The sequence below is a fragment of the Tursiops truncatus genome, chromosome 19 (genome assembly GCF_011762595.2).
Source record: "Tursiops truncatus isolate mTurTru1 chromosome 19, mTurTru1.mat.Y, whole genome shotgun sequence".
NCBI classification, from domain to species: domain Eukaryota; kingdom Metazoa; phylum Chordata; class Mammalia; order Artiodactyla; family Delphinidae; genus Tursiops; species Tursiops truncatus.
In genome coordinates, this window is record NC_047052.1 from 13964222 (window position 1) to 13979856 (window position 15635).

Consider the following 15635-nt stretch of genomic DNA (forward strand, 5'->3'; position numbering starts at 1 on the left):
GCTAACTCATTATATATGAAGATCCCTTTGATCAATTGAGCCCTGGATAGTCTTCTGACAGGAGAGAAGATTCAGCCTCAACCCACATCTCCAACCTTGTTTCCCTACATGAACCCTTTACTTCAAGCAAACTGATCCACTAATGGAACCTTGAATGAACCATGCCATGCACACCCCCAATTTTGTTTGCCAAAAGTTCCATCCTGCAAGACCCAGTTCAAGGCTCTGCTCTCAAAAAGCCTACTCTAACTTCTTAGCCTATGATAATCACCTCAGCCTCTGAACTAGTGTCCTGATTGTCTGTCTTTACCTGTGATTCACACAGCAAGTCCCACTAAATATTAGTTCCAAAGGATATCTCCAAGGGGAAGGCTCCCTCTTAAGAGATTTATAATGCTCATTATCATATGAAAGACTTTTATAAGTCTAACAGCAAATAAACCTGTCAAGCAATATTGAACCCAGTGTTTCTCAAACTTATTTAGCCATGGACTCCCTTTTCTATGTTATATACTGTAATAATTTGGAAGTACAGACATAAGGAAAACTGGTACGTACAGGTCAATGGCACGTCTCACAAGTGACTTTTTATTCTAATGTGTCCTTCTGCCCATGTCTTCTCTCCAACAGGTTTGAATGGCAGCTCTAACTAGCTGTGGGTTTTCTCAACTCCTATTGCTGTCTTTACCCTCACAGCACTCTATGCTTGCTAAGTTTAAGGTAATGTACAGTGCCTAGCAGATAGTAAACACAGAAGATGCTGGTTTCTTTCATTTTGAGGCAGTGGGGCAGAGGGGTCAGGAGTTTGGTCTGTGAAAGAAGCACATAAATATATAAAGCAAATATTAACAGACATAAAGGGAAGAATTTACAATAATATGATAATAGTAGGGGACTTTAACACCTCACTTATATCAATGAACAAATCATCCAGACAGAAAATCAATAAAGAAACTGTGACCTTAACTGACACATCAGACCAGCTGGACTTAACAGATACCTACAGGACATTCCACTCAAAAACAGCAGAATACACATTCTTTTCAAGTGCACATGGAACATTGTCCAGAATAAATCACATGCTAGGCCACAAAACAAGTCTCAACAAATTTAAGAGATAGAAATTATATCAAGCATCCTGTCCAACTGCAACAGTATGAAATTAGAAATCAATCACAGGAAGAAAAACGGGTAAAACACAAACACATGGAGACTAAACAAAATGCTATTAAAAATCAATGGATCAAAGAAGAAATCAAAAAGGAAAGCAAAAATACACCAAAATGAATGACAATAAAAGCACAACTTTCCAAAATCTATGGGACACAGCAAAAGCAGTTCTAAAAGGGACATTTACAGCGATACAGTCCTACCTCAAGAAACAAGAAAAATTTCAAGTAAACAACATAACCTGCTATCTAAAGGAATTAGAAAAACAACGAAGCCCAAAATCAGCAGAAGGAAGGAAATAATAAATATAAGAGAGGAAGTAAATAAAATAGAGACCAAAAAAAGAAAAAAACCCAATAGAAAAGATCAGTGAAACCAAGATAAATAAAACTGATAAGCCTTTAGCCAGGCTCACTAAGAGAAAAAGAGACAGAACCCAAATAAGCAAAATAAGAAATGAAAGAGGAGAAATTACAACTGATATCGCAGAAATACAAACAATCATAAGAGAATATTATGAATGGTCATATGCCAACAAATTGGACAACCTAGAAGAAATGGATAAATTCCCAGAAACACACAATCTTCCAAGACTGAATCAGGAAAAAATAGATAATCTGAATGTACCAATTACTAGTATTGAAATTGAATCAGTAATCAAAAAATGTCTAAGAGAAAAAAGTCCCGGACTGCCCAGCTTCACAGGGGAATTCTACCAAACATATAAAGAAGAGTTAATACTTATCCTTCTCAAACTATTGCAAAAAATTGAACAGGAGGGAACACTCTCAAACTCATTCTATGAGTCCATTTCCCTGATACCAAAACCAAACAAAGGTACTACCAAAAAAAGAGAAGATTACAGGCCAGTATCTCTGATGGATACAGATGCAAAAATCCTCAACAAAATATTAGCAAGCCAAATTCAACAATATATAAAAAGGATCATACATAATGATCAAGTGGGATTTATTCCAGGGATGCAGGGATGGTTCAATATACACAAATCAATTGCTGTGATATGCCACATTAACAAAACAAATGGTAAAAATCATATGATCATCTCTCAATAGATGCAGAAAAAGCATTCAACAAAATTCAATACCCATTCATGATAAAACTCTCAACCAAGTTGGTATAAAGGGAACATACGCCAACATAATAAAGGCCATTTACAATAAATATACAGCTAATATAATACTCAGTGGTGAAAAGCTAAAAGCTATTTCTCTAAAATCAGGAACAAGACAAGACTCTTGACAATTCTATTTAACATACTATTGGAAGTCCTAGCCACAGCAATCATACAAGAAGAGGAAACAAAAGCATCTAAATTGGAAGGGAAAATTGAAACTGTCAGTATTTGCAGATGACATGATACTATATAGAGAGAACCATAACGTCTCCAACAAAAAACTACTAGAGCTAATAAATGAACTCAGTAATGTTGCAGAATATAAGACTAATATGCAGAAACCTGTAGATTTTCTATACACTAATAATGAACTATTAGAAAGAGAAAGCAAGAAAACAATCCCATTTACAATTGCATTAAAAAGAATAAAATACCTAGGAAAACTTAACCAATGAGTTGAAAGACCTGTGCTCTGAAAACTATAAGACACTGATGAATGAAATAGAAGATGAAACAAATAACTGGAAAGATATCCCGCATTCATGGATTGGAAGAATTAATACTGTTAAAATGTCCATACTACCCAAAACAATCTACAGATTTAATATAATCCCTATCGAAATACCCATGACATTTTTCAAAGAACTAGAACGAGTAAACCTAAAATTTGTATGGGACCACAAAAGACCCCCTAAAAGCCAAAGCAATCTTGAGAAAAAAGAACAAAGCTGGAGGTATCAGGCTCCCTGACCTCAGACTATACTACAAAGCTACAGTAATCAAAAGAGTGTGGTACTGGTACAAAAGCAGACACATAGATCAATTGAACAGAATACACAGCCCAGAAATAAACCCACACACATACGGTCAATTAATCTATGACAAAGGAGGCAAAAATATACAATGGGGGAAAGACAGTCTCTTCAATAAGTGGTGCTGGGAAAACTGGACAGCTACACGTAAAAGAGTGAAACTAAAAGACTTCCTTACACCATGTAAACTCAAAATGAATTAGAGACCTAAAGGTAAGACCGGAAACCATAAAACTCCTAGAAGAGAACATAGGGAGAACACTCTTTGACATAAATCATAGCAATATTTTTTTTAATCTGTCTCCTAAGGCAAAAGAAATAAAAGCAAAAAATAAACAAATGGGACCTAATGAAACTTAAAAGCTTTTGCATAGCAAAGGAAACCATTAACAAAATGAAAAGACAACCTACTGAATGAAGAAAACATTTGCAAATGGCATGACAGATAAGGAGTTAATATCCAAAATACAAAAACAACTCATAGAACTCAATATCAAAAAAAACAATCTGATTAAAAATGGGCAGAAGGGGCTTCCCTGGTGGTGCAGTGGTTGAGAGTCCGCCTGCTGAGGCAGCGGACACAGGTTTGTGCCCCGGTCTGGGAAGATCCCACATGCCGTGGAGTGGCTAGGCCCGTGAGCCGTGGCGGCTGGGCCTGCGTGCCCGGAGACTGTGCTCTGCAATGGAAGAGGCCACAACAGTGAGAGGCCCGCGTATTGCAAAAAAAAAAAAAATGGGCAGAAGATCTGAACAGACATTTTTCCAAAGAACACATACAGATGGCTAACAGGCACATGAAAAGATGCTCATCATCACTAATTATTAGAGAAATGCAAAGCAAAAAATAAAAAAACAATGAGATATCACCTCACACCTGTCAGAATGGCTATCATCACAAAGCCTACATATTACAAATGTTAGAGAGGATGTGGAGAAAAGGAAACCCTTGTACATTGTTGGTGGAAATATAAATTGAAGCTGCCACTATGGAAAACAGTATGGAGGTTCCTCAGAACCCTAAAAATAGAACTACTGTATGATCCAGCAATTCCACTCCTGGGTACATAATCCGAAAAAAAGGAAAACACTAATTCGAAAAGATACTTGCACCTCAATGTTCATAGCAGCATTATTTACAATAGCCAAGATATGGAAGCAACCCAAATGTCCATGAATAGATGAACAGATAAAGAAGATGTGATACACACACACACACACACACACAAAATGAAATATTACTTTGCCATAAAAAAGAATGAAATTCTGCCATGTGCAACAAGTGTATGGACCTAGAGAGCATTATGCTTAGTGAAATAGGTCAGATGGAGAAAGACAAATACTATATGTTATTATCTAAAAGACAAAACAAACAAATGTATACAGCAAAACAGAAACAGACCCATAGATATAGAAAACAAACTAGTGTATACCAATGGGAAGAGAGAAGGGGGAGGGGCAAGATAGGGTTATGAAATTAAGAGATACAAACTACTATGTATAAAAAAGATAAGCAACAAGGATATATTGTATAGCACAGGGGATAATAGTCATTATTTTGTAATAACTTTAAATGGAGTATAATCTATAAAAATATCAAATCACTATGTTGTACACCTAAAAAAAAAAGTTTCATCTGTGGAATCAGACAGATCCTGTTCTAACTCTGGCTCAGGTCTCACTAGATAGACATTGAGGTCAAGGACTATGTCTGTTTTGTTCATTGATGCCTGGTACATACGCAGTGCCTGGTACAGAACATGCACTCAATAACTATTTATTGAGCGAATTAAGGACAAAGCAGTTTTCAACCCGAGTGATTTTGCCCACCAGAGGACATCTGACATCTGGACAGAGTTTGGGTTGTCACAACTAGCATCCGATGGGTAAAAGTCAGGGCTGCTATTAAATATGCTACAATGTACAGGACAAAGAATTATCCAGCCCCAAATGTCAATAGTGCAGAGGTTGAGAAACCCTGCTCTACAGTGAGGCTAATCAGGGATAAATTTCTAACTACTGACACTAATCGTTTGGGCTCGAGTAAGTTATCAAATTTCTCTAAGTCTTAATTTCCTCATCTGTAGAATGGGGGACTGATTAAAACTGATAATATATATACAAACAAGATAAAGTATGTAATATATATGAAGTGTTTAACAGTGACTGGTACATATAAAGTGTGACCTATAAATGTAACCTCTGAGTGTTCTTACTATTAATCTTCATTCACTGTCTCATAACGACAATGAGGCTCCTCAGATGGACTCTTTATGCTCTTGGAACTCACCCTATCAATCTCAGAGAGAGTAATCCCATCAAATTAAGCCCTGCATCCCCACTACATTTACTGTAAGGTCAGACTGTATTTATGTGCTTACCAGAGGCTCAACACTGAAAATGTTATTCGAGAAGAGCATGCTATCTGCCTGAACCAGCTTTCTCTGATTCTCAAAGGTGTGGGACAGAAAGGAAAGACACTGTTGTAGTGAAGGATCAGTAATGCACTCCTCAAGAAACCCGTCGATCTCATTCTTTTCCTCTTTGGTAAGATCATCACAGACCCTAAAAAAAAGCAAGAAACGTGAGATTCATTTTGATACTCCCATGAAGAACATTGTAAAGGGCTCCCCACCAGCCCATCCTCTTGGGAATAGTCTCACCCATGACCTTGGGGTGGTCCTTCCTTGCCCTGAATCTATAATATACCAGCTGAGTGACCCTGTATTTTAACCTCTCAAGAACCTCAGCTTGCTTCCTTCAAGAAGCGCTCCCAGGCTTCCTGTCCTACTCAATGCCCATTTGCTTACTCCTGAGCCCTTAGTATATTTGGACAAATATTTTCTTTTAGGTAATTGTGTTTTCCAGGCTGCTTTTTCAATATTTAACATATACCCTGCCTCTCACACTTTAAGTGCAATTTCATTTCTTCTATACTTGCTTAGCTTGAATTCCTTCCTAGATGTTATTACCTAGAGAACAGAAGCTGGAGCCAGCAAGGCCTAGAGCTTTTTTTGTTTTTGTTTTTTAAATTAATTAATTAATTTTTGGCTGTATTGGGTCTTCGTTGCTGGGCACTGGCTTTCTCTAGTTGCAGCGAGTGGGGGCTACTCTTTGTAGCAGTGCATGGGTTTCTCATTGTGGTGGCATCTCTTGTTCTGGAGCACGGGTTCTAGGCGCACGGGCTTCAGTAGTTGTGGCATGCGGGCTCAGGAGTTGTGGCTCATGGGCTCTAGAGCGCAGGCTCAGTAGTTGTGGCACACGGGCTTAGCTGCTCCGCGGCATGTGGGATCTTCCTGGACCAGGGCTGCATTGGCAGGTGGATTCTCAACCACTGCGCCACCAGGGATGTCCCAACGCCTAGGTTTTGTTACTGACTCTACTATCTATTTACTCACTCTGTGACTTCAGGAGTTACTTAAATCCTCTAAGCCTCAGTGCCTTCATCAATAAAATGGAAAGAACAGGAGCTCCTCCATCATAAAGATATGTTGAGAATTAAATGTGATCAAGGACCTGGTATAGTTCCTGGGACAAAACAGTTGCTCAATAAATGCCAGTTTTCTCCTTGTATCAACCGCAGGCAATTACCAAGCTGTCAAGCTTATAAAATGCTCAGACTACACCTGGAGACACGTCCTTTTTTTCTCTCTCTTTCTAGATCTTCATATCCCTTGTGATAAGTCAGAAAAGCAGCCTTCCCGACATTCTACTCGTTACTCAGGCTATGCTCACTTTACTCCTGGTGTCTGTTACTTCACCTGAACTTTGAAGACTGAATTTCATCTCCTCCCAGGATACATGACTATTTTCCCAGCATTTTACTGGTATTACCAGTGGTGAGAGATAAATTATTTAGTAATGTGAGTACTGACTGAGAGGCTAGGGTCACTGAATTCCAGTCCCAGCCCTATTTTCTAAATGACTTCACACAAACCACATGCTCAGCAATGTCAAATAACTCTTTTTTAAATAACTTTTGTGTTCAGGATCCTTTGGTCACATAGCATAAAGAAGTCAAAGAAATAGGTTCAGTATGTTCTGGTCCCAAGGAAGAAAGCATTCTGTGCTCCCTTTTTATTGCTAGATGGGAAGCAGTGTACAAGGTAGCCAGAGCAGCTGTCCTTTTATATTGCTGGGCAGGGCAGGGCAAATTAAAGACAGCTCAGTCCACAGAAAGAAAGGAAACCATGTATTCCTGCAAGTGGAATTTATTGATATCTATTCCTTAGGAATAAGTTCTCAAAAAAAACAATCATGGATGTAAATAAAGAGCAACAAAGAGGTTCATCAAAGTTCTAGCAATAATACTAAAAAAAGTGGGTAAATTCGATGTAACGGATTGAAGTATTGGTTAAATAAATAATGGGAGTCATATACATTACATTTACTTAGGGGGGGTTAATGGAAATGGGGTGTGGGGATAAAATGCTTTATGTGGACCAAGGATGATAATGCTCTATGAATTGAGGAGTATGATTAACTCAGCCCTTACACCAGAAAACAAAAGAGGACAAAACAAAAATTCCCAAATGATGCTCTTCTCCCACGCTGTTGGGACTCCTGTATCAGTGACAGCTGTATAATGCATGGGGGGTGGACACCAGATGTCATCCTCTTTGCCCTCTATGCAGAATTAGAGCCAAGGCTGAGAGTCTAAGAAGGGAACGTGCAATACCACCTTAAGCTGGGCTGACTCCAACAAGGACTTCTATGTACCTCAGTCTATTGTTTTGCCATCTTGTTGTGCTGATACTCATGGTCTCTTGAATTCAGAGGTGGTTCTGTTTTACAGACGAAGAGACCTCTCATCAGAGAGTGTAATATCACACAACCTTCTCTTTCAGTAAAACCATGGATTTAACCCATTTTGCAAATCGTCTGCTAGCCCGAATACCCATCACCTTCAGGCAGCAGCTACATTCCAGCTAATGGACTATACTCAATGGGGAACCCTTGTGTCTCAAGTACAGTAGCATTGAACTAGTATTGCCCCTTATCTTGAGTTCCTAGAGACCTGCACCCTGCTCCTTTACAACACCCCTAAGAGGTGGTAACTGGATGCTGAGGAGATTAAAAACTAAGAACCTTGGCCATCATGGTTGGCAGAAATACTCCCATGTCCACACCTGGCAAGGAAAGGATGGAGCCATCCACCTTCAGATGGACTGTGTGACCCTGGACACACAACAACTCTGATGCCTGTTATAAAATGAGGACTAGAGGTCCTCTTCCTGTTTATCAGGTACCACTCAAGTCTTCAGATTCTTTTATGATTAGGAAAGGGAAGGGCTCCCCAACCACAACTGAGATTAAGTTGGAGCCTGGGTGGCAGGCTCAAAGCTCAAATAAAACTGATTTATTTAGAGAAACATGTCATTTCCAACACTGGAATGTTTTGGAACACATCTATGCTGATCACTTTGTGGGGGGGCTCCACTGAGGATTCTACAGTTCTTCCACAGAGCAGATCTAGAATTAGAGCAGTTGCTATTGAGACAATGGTCATAACCTTGATGGAGAAATAGGGAGCAGAAATCCTCAAACGCCCATGCCAAGTCTCTGAATATAATAAACTGTGATGAAAATGAGGATGAAAGAATCTTGTAGGATGTTTTATAATCCCTCAGGCCAAGACAGAAGAAGTAAGGAGGAAAGAATTCAGCACCAGTTTTTGAAGAGATTAATTTCTGCAACTCTCAGAAAAGTATCAGGAGAGACCTAAAAGATGATTTTTAAAGGTTCTTATATCTGATTCCTAAGGTTTAAAAAAAATGGAAAAAAATTTTAAGCCCAGAACTTCTTCCTAGGGGAAATAACATCTTCATTGTCAGAGTCTGGAGCCTGAGATTAGCCCGAGGCCCCCAAATCTGGACATGTGCCCTAAAGTTTGTACCAACGTGTTTTGGTAGGCAGAGAGGAAGTCATCCTTCCTAGAATGGAAAGTATAAACTGTCAGAAAGGAATAGGACTCAGTAGGGCTGAAATTCCCCCACTGGGAGAAGAGACGTCCAAGTCTTTGCTCAGGAACATCATCAAGATGCTGGAGAACAAGAAACCATGAAGAGGCATGGACATATATACACTACAAAACGTAAGGTAGATAGCTAGTGGGAAGCAGCCGCATAGCACAGGGAGATCAGCTCGGTGCTTTGTGACCGCCTGGAGGAGTGGGATAGGGAGGGTGGGAGGGAGGGAGATGCAAGCGGGAAGAGATATGGGAATATATGTATATATATAACTGATTCATTTTGTTGTGAAGCTGAAACTAACATACCATTGTAAAGCAATTATACTCCAATAAAGATGTTAAAAAAAAAAGTGAAGGGAAAAAAAATAAAAGTAAAAGAAAAGGAAAAAAAAAAAAGAAACCATGATGGCTGGAATAGGGTCTTGAGGACATCCATAATACTAAAGCAATTAGAATTCTTGAAACCACCATGGAGCAACTTTCAGCCCCTGTAGCTGAATGCCTTGGGACGAGTTTTAAGCCATGTTATAACTGGAAAGCAGTGGGCAGGCTCTTGAGTCTCACTTAAAAATATACACTGACGTTTTAAAATCTTAGGTCATTTGGGTGCTGCAAAGGGAAACTTTAATCTATCAAAGTATACATGAGCCCATTTAGATCATCTCTGTTCCAAGTTCAGGACAAATGTGGACCTTTCGCTCTGCACATTAACTACAGAGGCTGCTGAGGGAAGAGGAGAAAAGGAAGAGGTTGCTCACCATTAGGAGCAGGAGAGTCAAACATTAAAAAGATTATTCCAGGGATTCCTGCACTGGCCTTGCTGGGGAGCTCAAGAGAGAGTTTATACCATTAGCTAAAGAGCTCACTGCTGCTTCCCAGGGATGAGCAAACCTCTGCCCACAAGAAAGCTATCCAAGAACATTCTGCTTTATCTGCCACTGATGTGAGCCTAAGAGACAACCTAAGGGTTTGTGAGAGGGAGGAGGAGAGGGCCTACACCCACAGCAAGAGCACAGCCACCCACCAAAGGGGCAGCTATCCAAAGACAGGAACCAAATGTTCAGTAAAGAGCAAACCTCTTTCTTTGCTTTGCTTTCTGAGAGGATGGGCGTTTCATGGCTAGTTGCATCCAGGACAAGAATCCATGGCTAATAATATGAAACTTGTGGCATGCTTGGGAATGTATCAAGAAACAAGAGAGGCATGGGAGAGAATACACACCTGGTCAAATAAGAGATTAGGCATCTGGCCCTAAGACAGGGGTAGGGAGAGGGCATGGAACAGAATATTCAATAGACTCTTCACTTAGATCAACCAATCCAGTTTGCAGGAACATGAGTTATGTCGCCGTGTGTCACCCACACACAGCAAGGTATTCTTATTTAGCCATCTGAAGTCACTCTTCAACTTCATTGTTTAAGGGAGGGGCATGATCCAAGATGATAAAATTGGGCTTCCAATTATGGTTATGAAAGTGCTCTTCAATATTGTTCCCTTGCTACAAAAAAACTGCTAGGGGAACTAATAGAAAGAGCAAAAGAGACAGTGAAAGAAAGACAATGCAAGAGAAAAGGAAGAATAAGACTCAAGGATAATATTAGAGATAGAGCCATGAGTGTTGGAGGAGGTGAAGTGGGGGGGGGGGCGAAAGTCCATCCACGTGTGTTTGAAATTATATTCTCTATACCTTAAGCATTTCTGATAGCAACTGGTTTGAATTTTTCCTGAGTTTCACTGTTGAAATTAACTTCTGTAAATATTTTTTGGACATAGGCATGGCATCAATCACGTGCTATACATTTGGTCAAACACAAAGACATACTTGAAATTAAAGCTGGCTTTCCCTCTGATAGTATATACTCATTCTCCCCAAAAGATTATGCCCACAGCACAAGTAGGATATTGAAACACTACTTTTATTGCTGTTTCTTTATTTGTACCTGCTCTCCTATCTTATCTTTAAACACGCCTGGACCATTCTGATTGTTGGTACATACGTGTCAGCTGAAGAATCAGGACAGATGAAACCGTGGATAAGTAGTCTCCTCTTACCTTTTTAAACTACTGGTATCTATACCATGAGGCAAAATGAAGTTTTTAGGCAGGAAAGGCTTTTCTTTTCTCACTTTTTAAAGATGGCACAGGGGCAATCTGGTGATTAAAGCTCATTGTCTGAATGATAAAGCTTCTGGTCCACTGTGTCCTATCACTGTCACAGCTCCTTCTGATTCAATTACGGACAGCACACTGGGGGATTTCTGCCTGGTTTCCCTAGACCTAAGACTTTTATTTTTATCACATACTAACTTGGTTTTAAACAAAGCTTTGAAGCTTCCCAGGGCTAATCTTTAATGAAAATGGAGAGGCAAATTAAAAAGGCTGAAATAAATTCCAATGAAAGCAGCAAAAGAGCTAATTCAGGGAGGATGGAAGAAGATAAAATTGCAAATGGAATTACAGTAATCAAGGACAGATTCAGTAAAAAGAAATATTCAAAATTTAACAGTGATGAGATTAATTAAAACAGTTTGGTTTTCCATTTTATTAATTTTCTCCACTGCCTGAAGTATCATTTGAAAAAGCAGTAGATTAAAGATAGCAACAAGAAATCACTATTAAATTATATGGTTAGCAGGGATTGAGAATGCTACTAAAACTGAAAATATAAAAGCCATTATATCTAAGCCCTCGTTTTCCCCATTCTTCATATTTTCTGAAAGTACCTTTTCACTGAAGAAAAAAAATAAAAAGGCCACATTGATCCCAATCCAAAAGAGATTATTTTTAGAATCCCTATGAAAACTGATCGATCTAGTTAGGGTTATGGAAAGAAATAAAGACATATAGATTAGTTTTGAGAGAATAGTGAAGAATGATGTATTTGGTCTTTAAAATCCAGGAGTTTAGCTACTGATAAATTAAAACTGGGATAAGATTAACTGAGGATGGACGATGTTGTGTTCCACATAGCTCAGCTCCAGTTCTTTAAATGAAAAAGGGAGCATTGTACACTGGACCCAAGTTATAATAAATTTGACACTGAGTGAGTTAGAAACCACAAAGGTCACAGAATTTTCATAACTAAGTTTCATGTTCCCCCAAATTATATAGATAGCGTATAGATAGTGATTTTTCTTACAAACCTATACTTTTCTCGGTCTTCCTCTTCCTGTGTAGCAAATATCTTCCACTGGAAATGGGCAATGATGTTACTGCGGTTGTGAATAGTTAGAGTTCGCTGATTGGCCAGAGATAGGTAAGTTTTCTCAAGGATCAAGGAATTCTTGTCCAGCCTTATGTTCATGTCTATAGCAGCTCCATACAGAGATATAAACACTTTTTCACCTAGAAATTAACAAAGTATAAATATACTTTGAGATTTATTCTAGAACTATGCTACTAGGCTATCTTTCCCCCAAGGTGACATTAGGGAATATAGCACAAGCATTAGACATTTCATACTACCCCCACCCCCCCCAACATCAGTCAGAGATCAGACATGATCAGAAACCTGAAATGTTATGTTTGGTACAGTTATAGAGAAAAACTATCTTGCTTGGTTATTGTAAAAAATACATAAAATATGAATTGTTGTGGTGAGTGCTACCAGTCTTTTTCTTCTTTGTAGTAGTTTAAAATCCGACAACCTGAATATGGGGGCACCTGAGTTGTAGAATTATAACCATTAGCCTCATCTTTATTGCAAGCATGAGCTGGATTTCTTAAATTAACTGCACCCAGTACATCTGGGAAGAGCTGCTCAGCATGAGAGGATCTAAGTCCAAACAAAGGGGATCAGGAAGGAAGCATTAATAACTTCATTAATAGAAAATCAAATATTTAAAATGAACCACATCCCTAGGGAGGGCGGATGGGAGATGCTAAAGGGAGGGGATATAGGGATATATGCATAGATATAGCTGATTCACTTTGTTATACAGCAGAAACTAACACAACATTGTAAAGCAATTATACTCCAAAAAAGATGTTAAAAATAATAATAATAAATGACAGTTTAAACTCAAAGGAAAAAAAAAGGGAACCCACATTCCTAAACAACAGCAATTAAAACAAAACAACACTATCTCTGGATAGTGGTTACAAAGAAAGAAAAACACAGAAAGACAAAAGTTATGTTTAAATTTTTAAATGTTAAGAACACCTTTGTTCAGCATAGTAATTTAAGGCCTTGACTTCATTCAGGATGCACCAATTGCCTTGATTCTAGGTATATAAATGAGGCCCCTGGGACTTCCAAGAAGACACAAAGCTACAAACTATATTCTATCTGATCTCTGCAATGTCACAGCAGGTGCCTCAGTCTGACGTCAAAGTAGAAAAAGGAAATACTTAAATATCATCAATGTTCTGTTGATCTGTGCTGTTACCATTTTAATCAGAACCAGAAAGCCTAATCACTTGGACTTTATTTTTTAGCAAATATTTCTGCTATATTCATGACTATATGAACTGAGCACCACTTAGTAAATTGATAATCCTTTATACAGTACAAATGTTTTCTAGGCCCAATCACTTTGAACACAGCAACATCTTCCCCAAAGTTTAAATAAAAAGTAAGTATCTAGGGGACTTCCTGGTGGTGCAGTGGTTAAGAATCCACCTGCCAATGCAGAGGACACGGGTTCAAGCCCTGGTCTGGGAAGATCCCTCATGCCATGGAGCAACTAAGCCTGTGCACCACAACTACTGAGCCTGAGCTCTAGAGCCTGCGAGCCACAACTACTGAGCCCACGTGCCACAACTACTGAAGCCCGCATGCCTAGAGCCTGTGCTCCGCAACAAGAGAAGCCACCGCAATGAGAAGCCTGCGCGCAGCAATGAAGAATAAGCCCCGCTTTCCGCAACTAGAGAAAGCCCGTGCCCAGCAATGAAAACCCAATGCAGCCAATAAATAAATAAATATATTTTTTTAAAAAGTAAGTATCTAGGCATTTTAAATTTTTATTAAAAAATATGTACATGAAGTAAAAACTTTAAGTACTATAAGAGCATATACCATGAAAAGAAAACATCTTCCTCTCCTTCACTCAATCCCAGGCCTGCTTTTTAGAGTTAAGAATTGTTAATATTTTCATGTACTTCCTTCCCAAATAAAGGTATGTACTCTTGTCAACTTTTAAGCTTTCTGATGAGTTAAATTTAACAGTCTGATGAGTGAAAACTTGCTGCTTTAATTTGCATACTCTTAATTATAGATGATGTTAAATATTTTTTCATGTATTAATTGATTTTATACACACACACACGTGTGTGTGTTATATCGTTCTTTGATCATTCATCAAAGAAGCTATCATTCGTGTGGGGTCAAGAGAGATAGAAATCAAAGCCCTAAGCCTACCAACCAAAGGGGGAGGTTAAGGCAAAAAAAGGGATGTCCCCACAACAAGCTGATCCTCAAAGGACTGTGCCCTCAAAATGAGGGTAAATGGGAAGTAGACTAGCCCTAGTTCAGAGTTAAATATTATGCTGGCATTACCTAAGTCTTTCAGAGAACTCTGCGCCTTGAATTTGGCGGTCATGGACTAGTTTTGCCTTCAGAAACCTGGAAGAAGGAACCCACTTCTCTTTCGAGTAAGGTACCTCCATCCAAAGTTTCAAATTGTTCAACATTTTTTTAAAAAAGCCAAACATAACCAGGCATGCAAAGAAACAAAACTCCATATGCTAGAACCTGCATATACAAGAAAAATAGAAGCAGACCCACAAAGAATCAGATACTAGAACCAACTATGCTTAGTAGTTTAAAGAAACAAAGGATGCACTTGAAGCTCTATCCAAGGAATAGCAAATTTTAAAAAGATCTAGAAAATCTGAAAAAGAGCTACACTCTAGGCTCTAATAGAAATAAAACAACTTAAATTTTTAAAAACTCTAAGAATATACTCAATAGGATAATGTTATCAATTTTCTGAAAAAATAGTGAAATGGTTCAGAAAATACAAAAGTCAATATGAAGAATTAAAAATAAATGGAAATGCAAAATGAATGGGTAAAAGATGAGGCAGATTAAGTGAGAAGGTGTAGAAGTGTTTAACTGAAAGCTCAGAAGAAAAGGAAAGAGATAATGAAGCAAAGACAATATTTCAAGAGATGATGGTTAAGAGTTTTCTAGGATTGATTAACGACATCAGTTTACAATTCAAAAAGTGCAATGAACATCAACTGGGATAAATTAAAAGAAATTCATACATAAACATATTGCAGTGAAACTAAAGAAAATCAAAGACAAAGAGAAAATACTAAAAGCAGCAGGAGGGGAAAAGATTATCTCAGAGGACCCATGGCTAGGATTACAGCTAATTTTTCAACTGAAATAATGGAAACTAAAAAAACAATAGGATGGCTTCTTCAAAATGATGAAGGGGAAAACAATGCCAACCAAGAATTCTATAGTTTTTCAGCATTTTTTGGTCTACAAATGTCTTTGTTTTGTCTTCACTTTTAAAGGATATTTTCAATGGGGTAAAGGATTCTTAATTAGCTTTTTTTCTTTTCAGCACTTGCATAATGCCATTTTACTATAATCTGG

General features: G+C 38.4%; 1 protein-coding gene across 1 annotated transcript in view; it reads right to left on the minus strand.

Moving 5' to 3' along the window:
- HYDIN (HYDIN axonemal central pair apparatus protein) overlaps positions 1–15635 on the minus strand; it is a 433086-nt gene that overhangs the window by 275473 nt on the left and 141978 nt on the right. Inside the window, exons 9-10 of the mRNA XM_073796828.1 lie at positions 12229–12430; positions 5496–5679 (exon numbers count right to left, since the gene is read on the minus strand). Of these exons, the coding sequence (XP_073652929.1) occupies positions 5496–5679; positions 12229–12430 (386 nt within the window). The remainder of the gene's footprint in view (positions 1–5495; positions 5680–12228; positions 12431–15635) is intronic.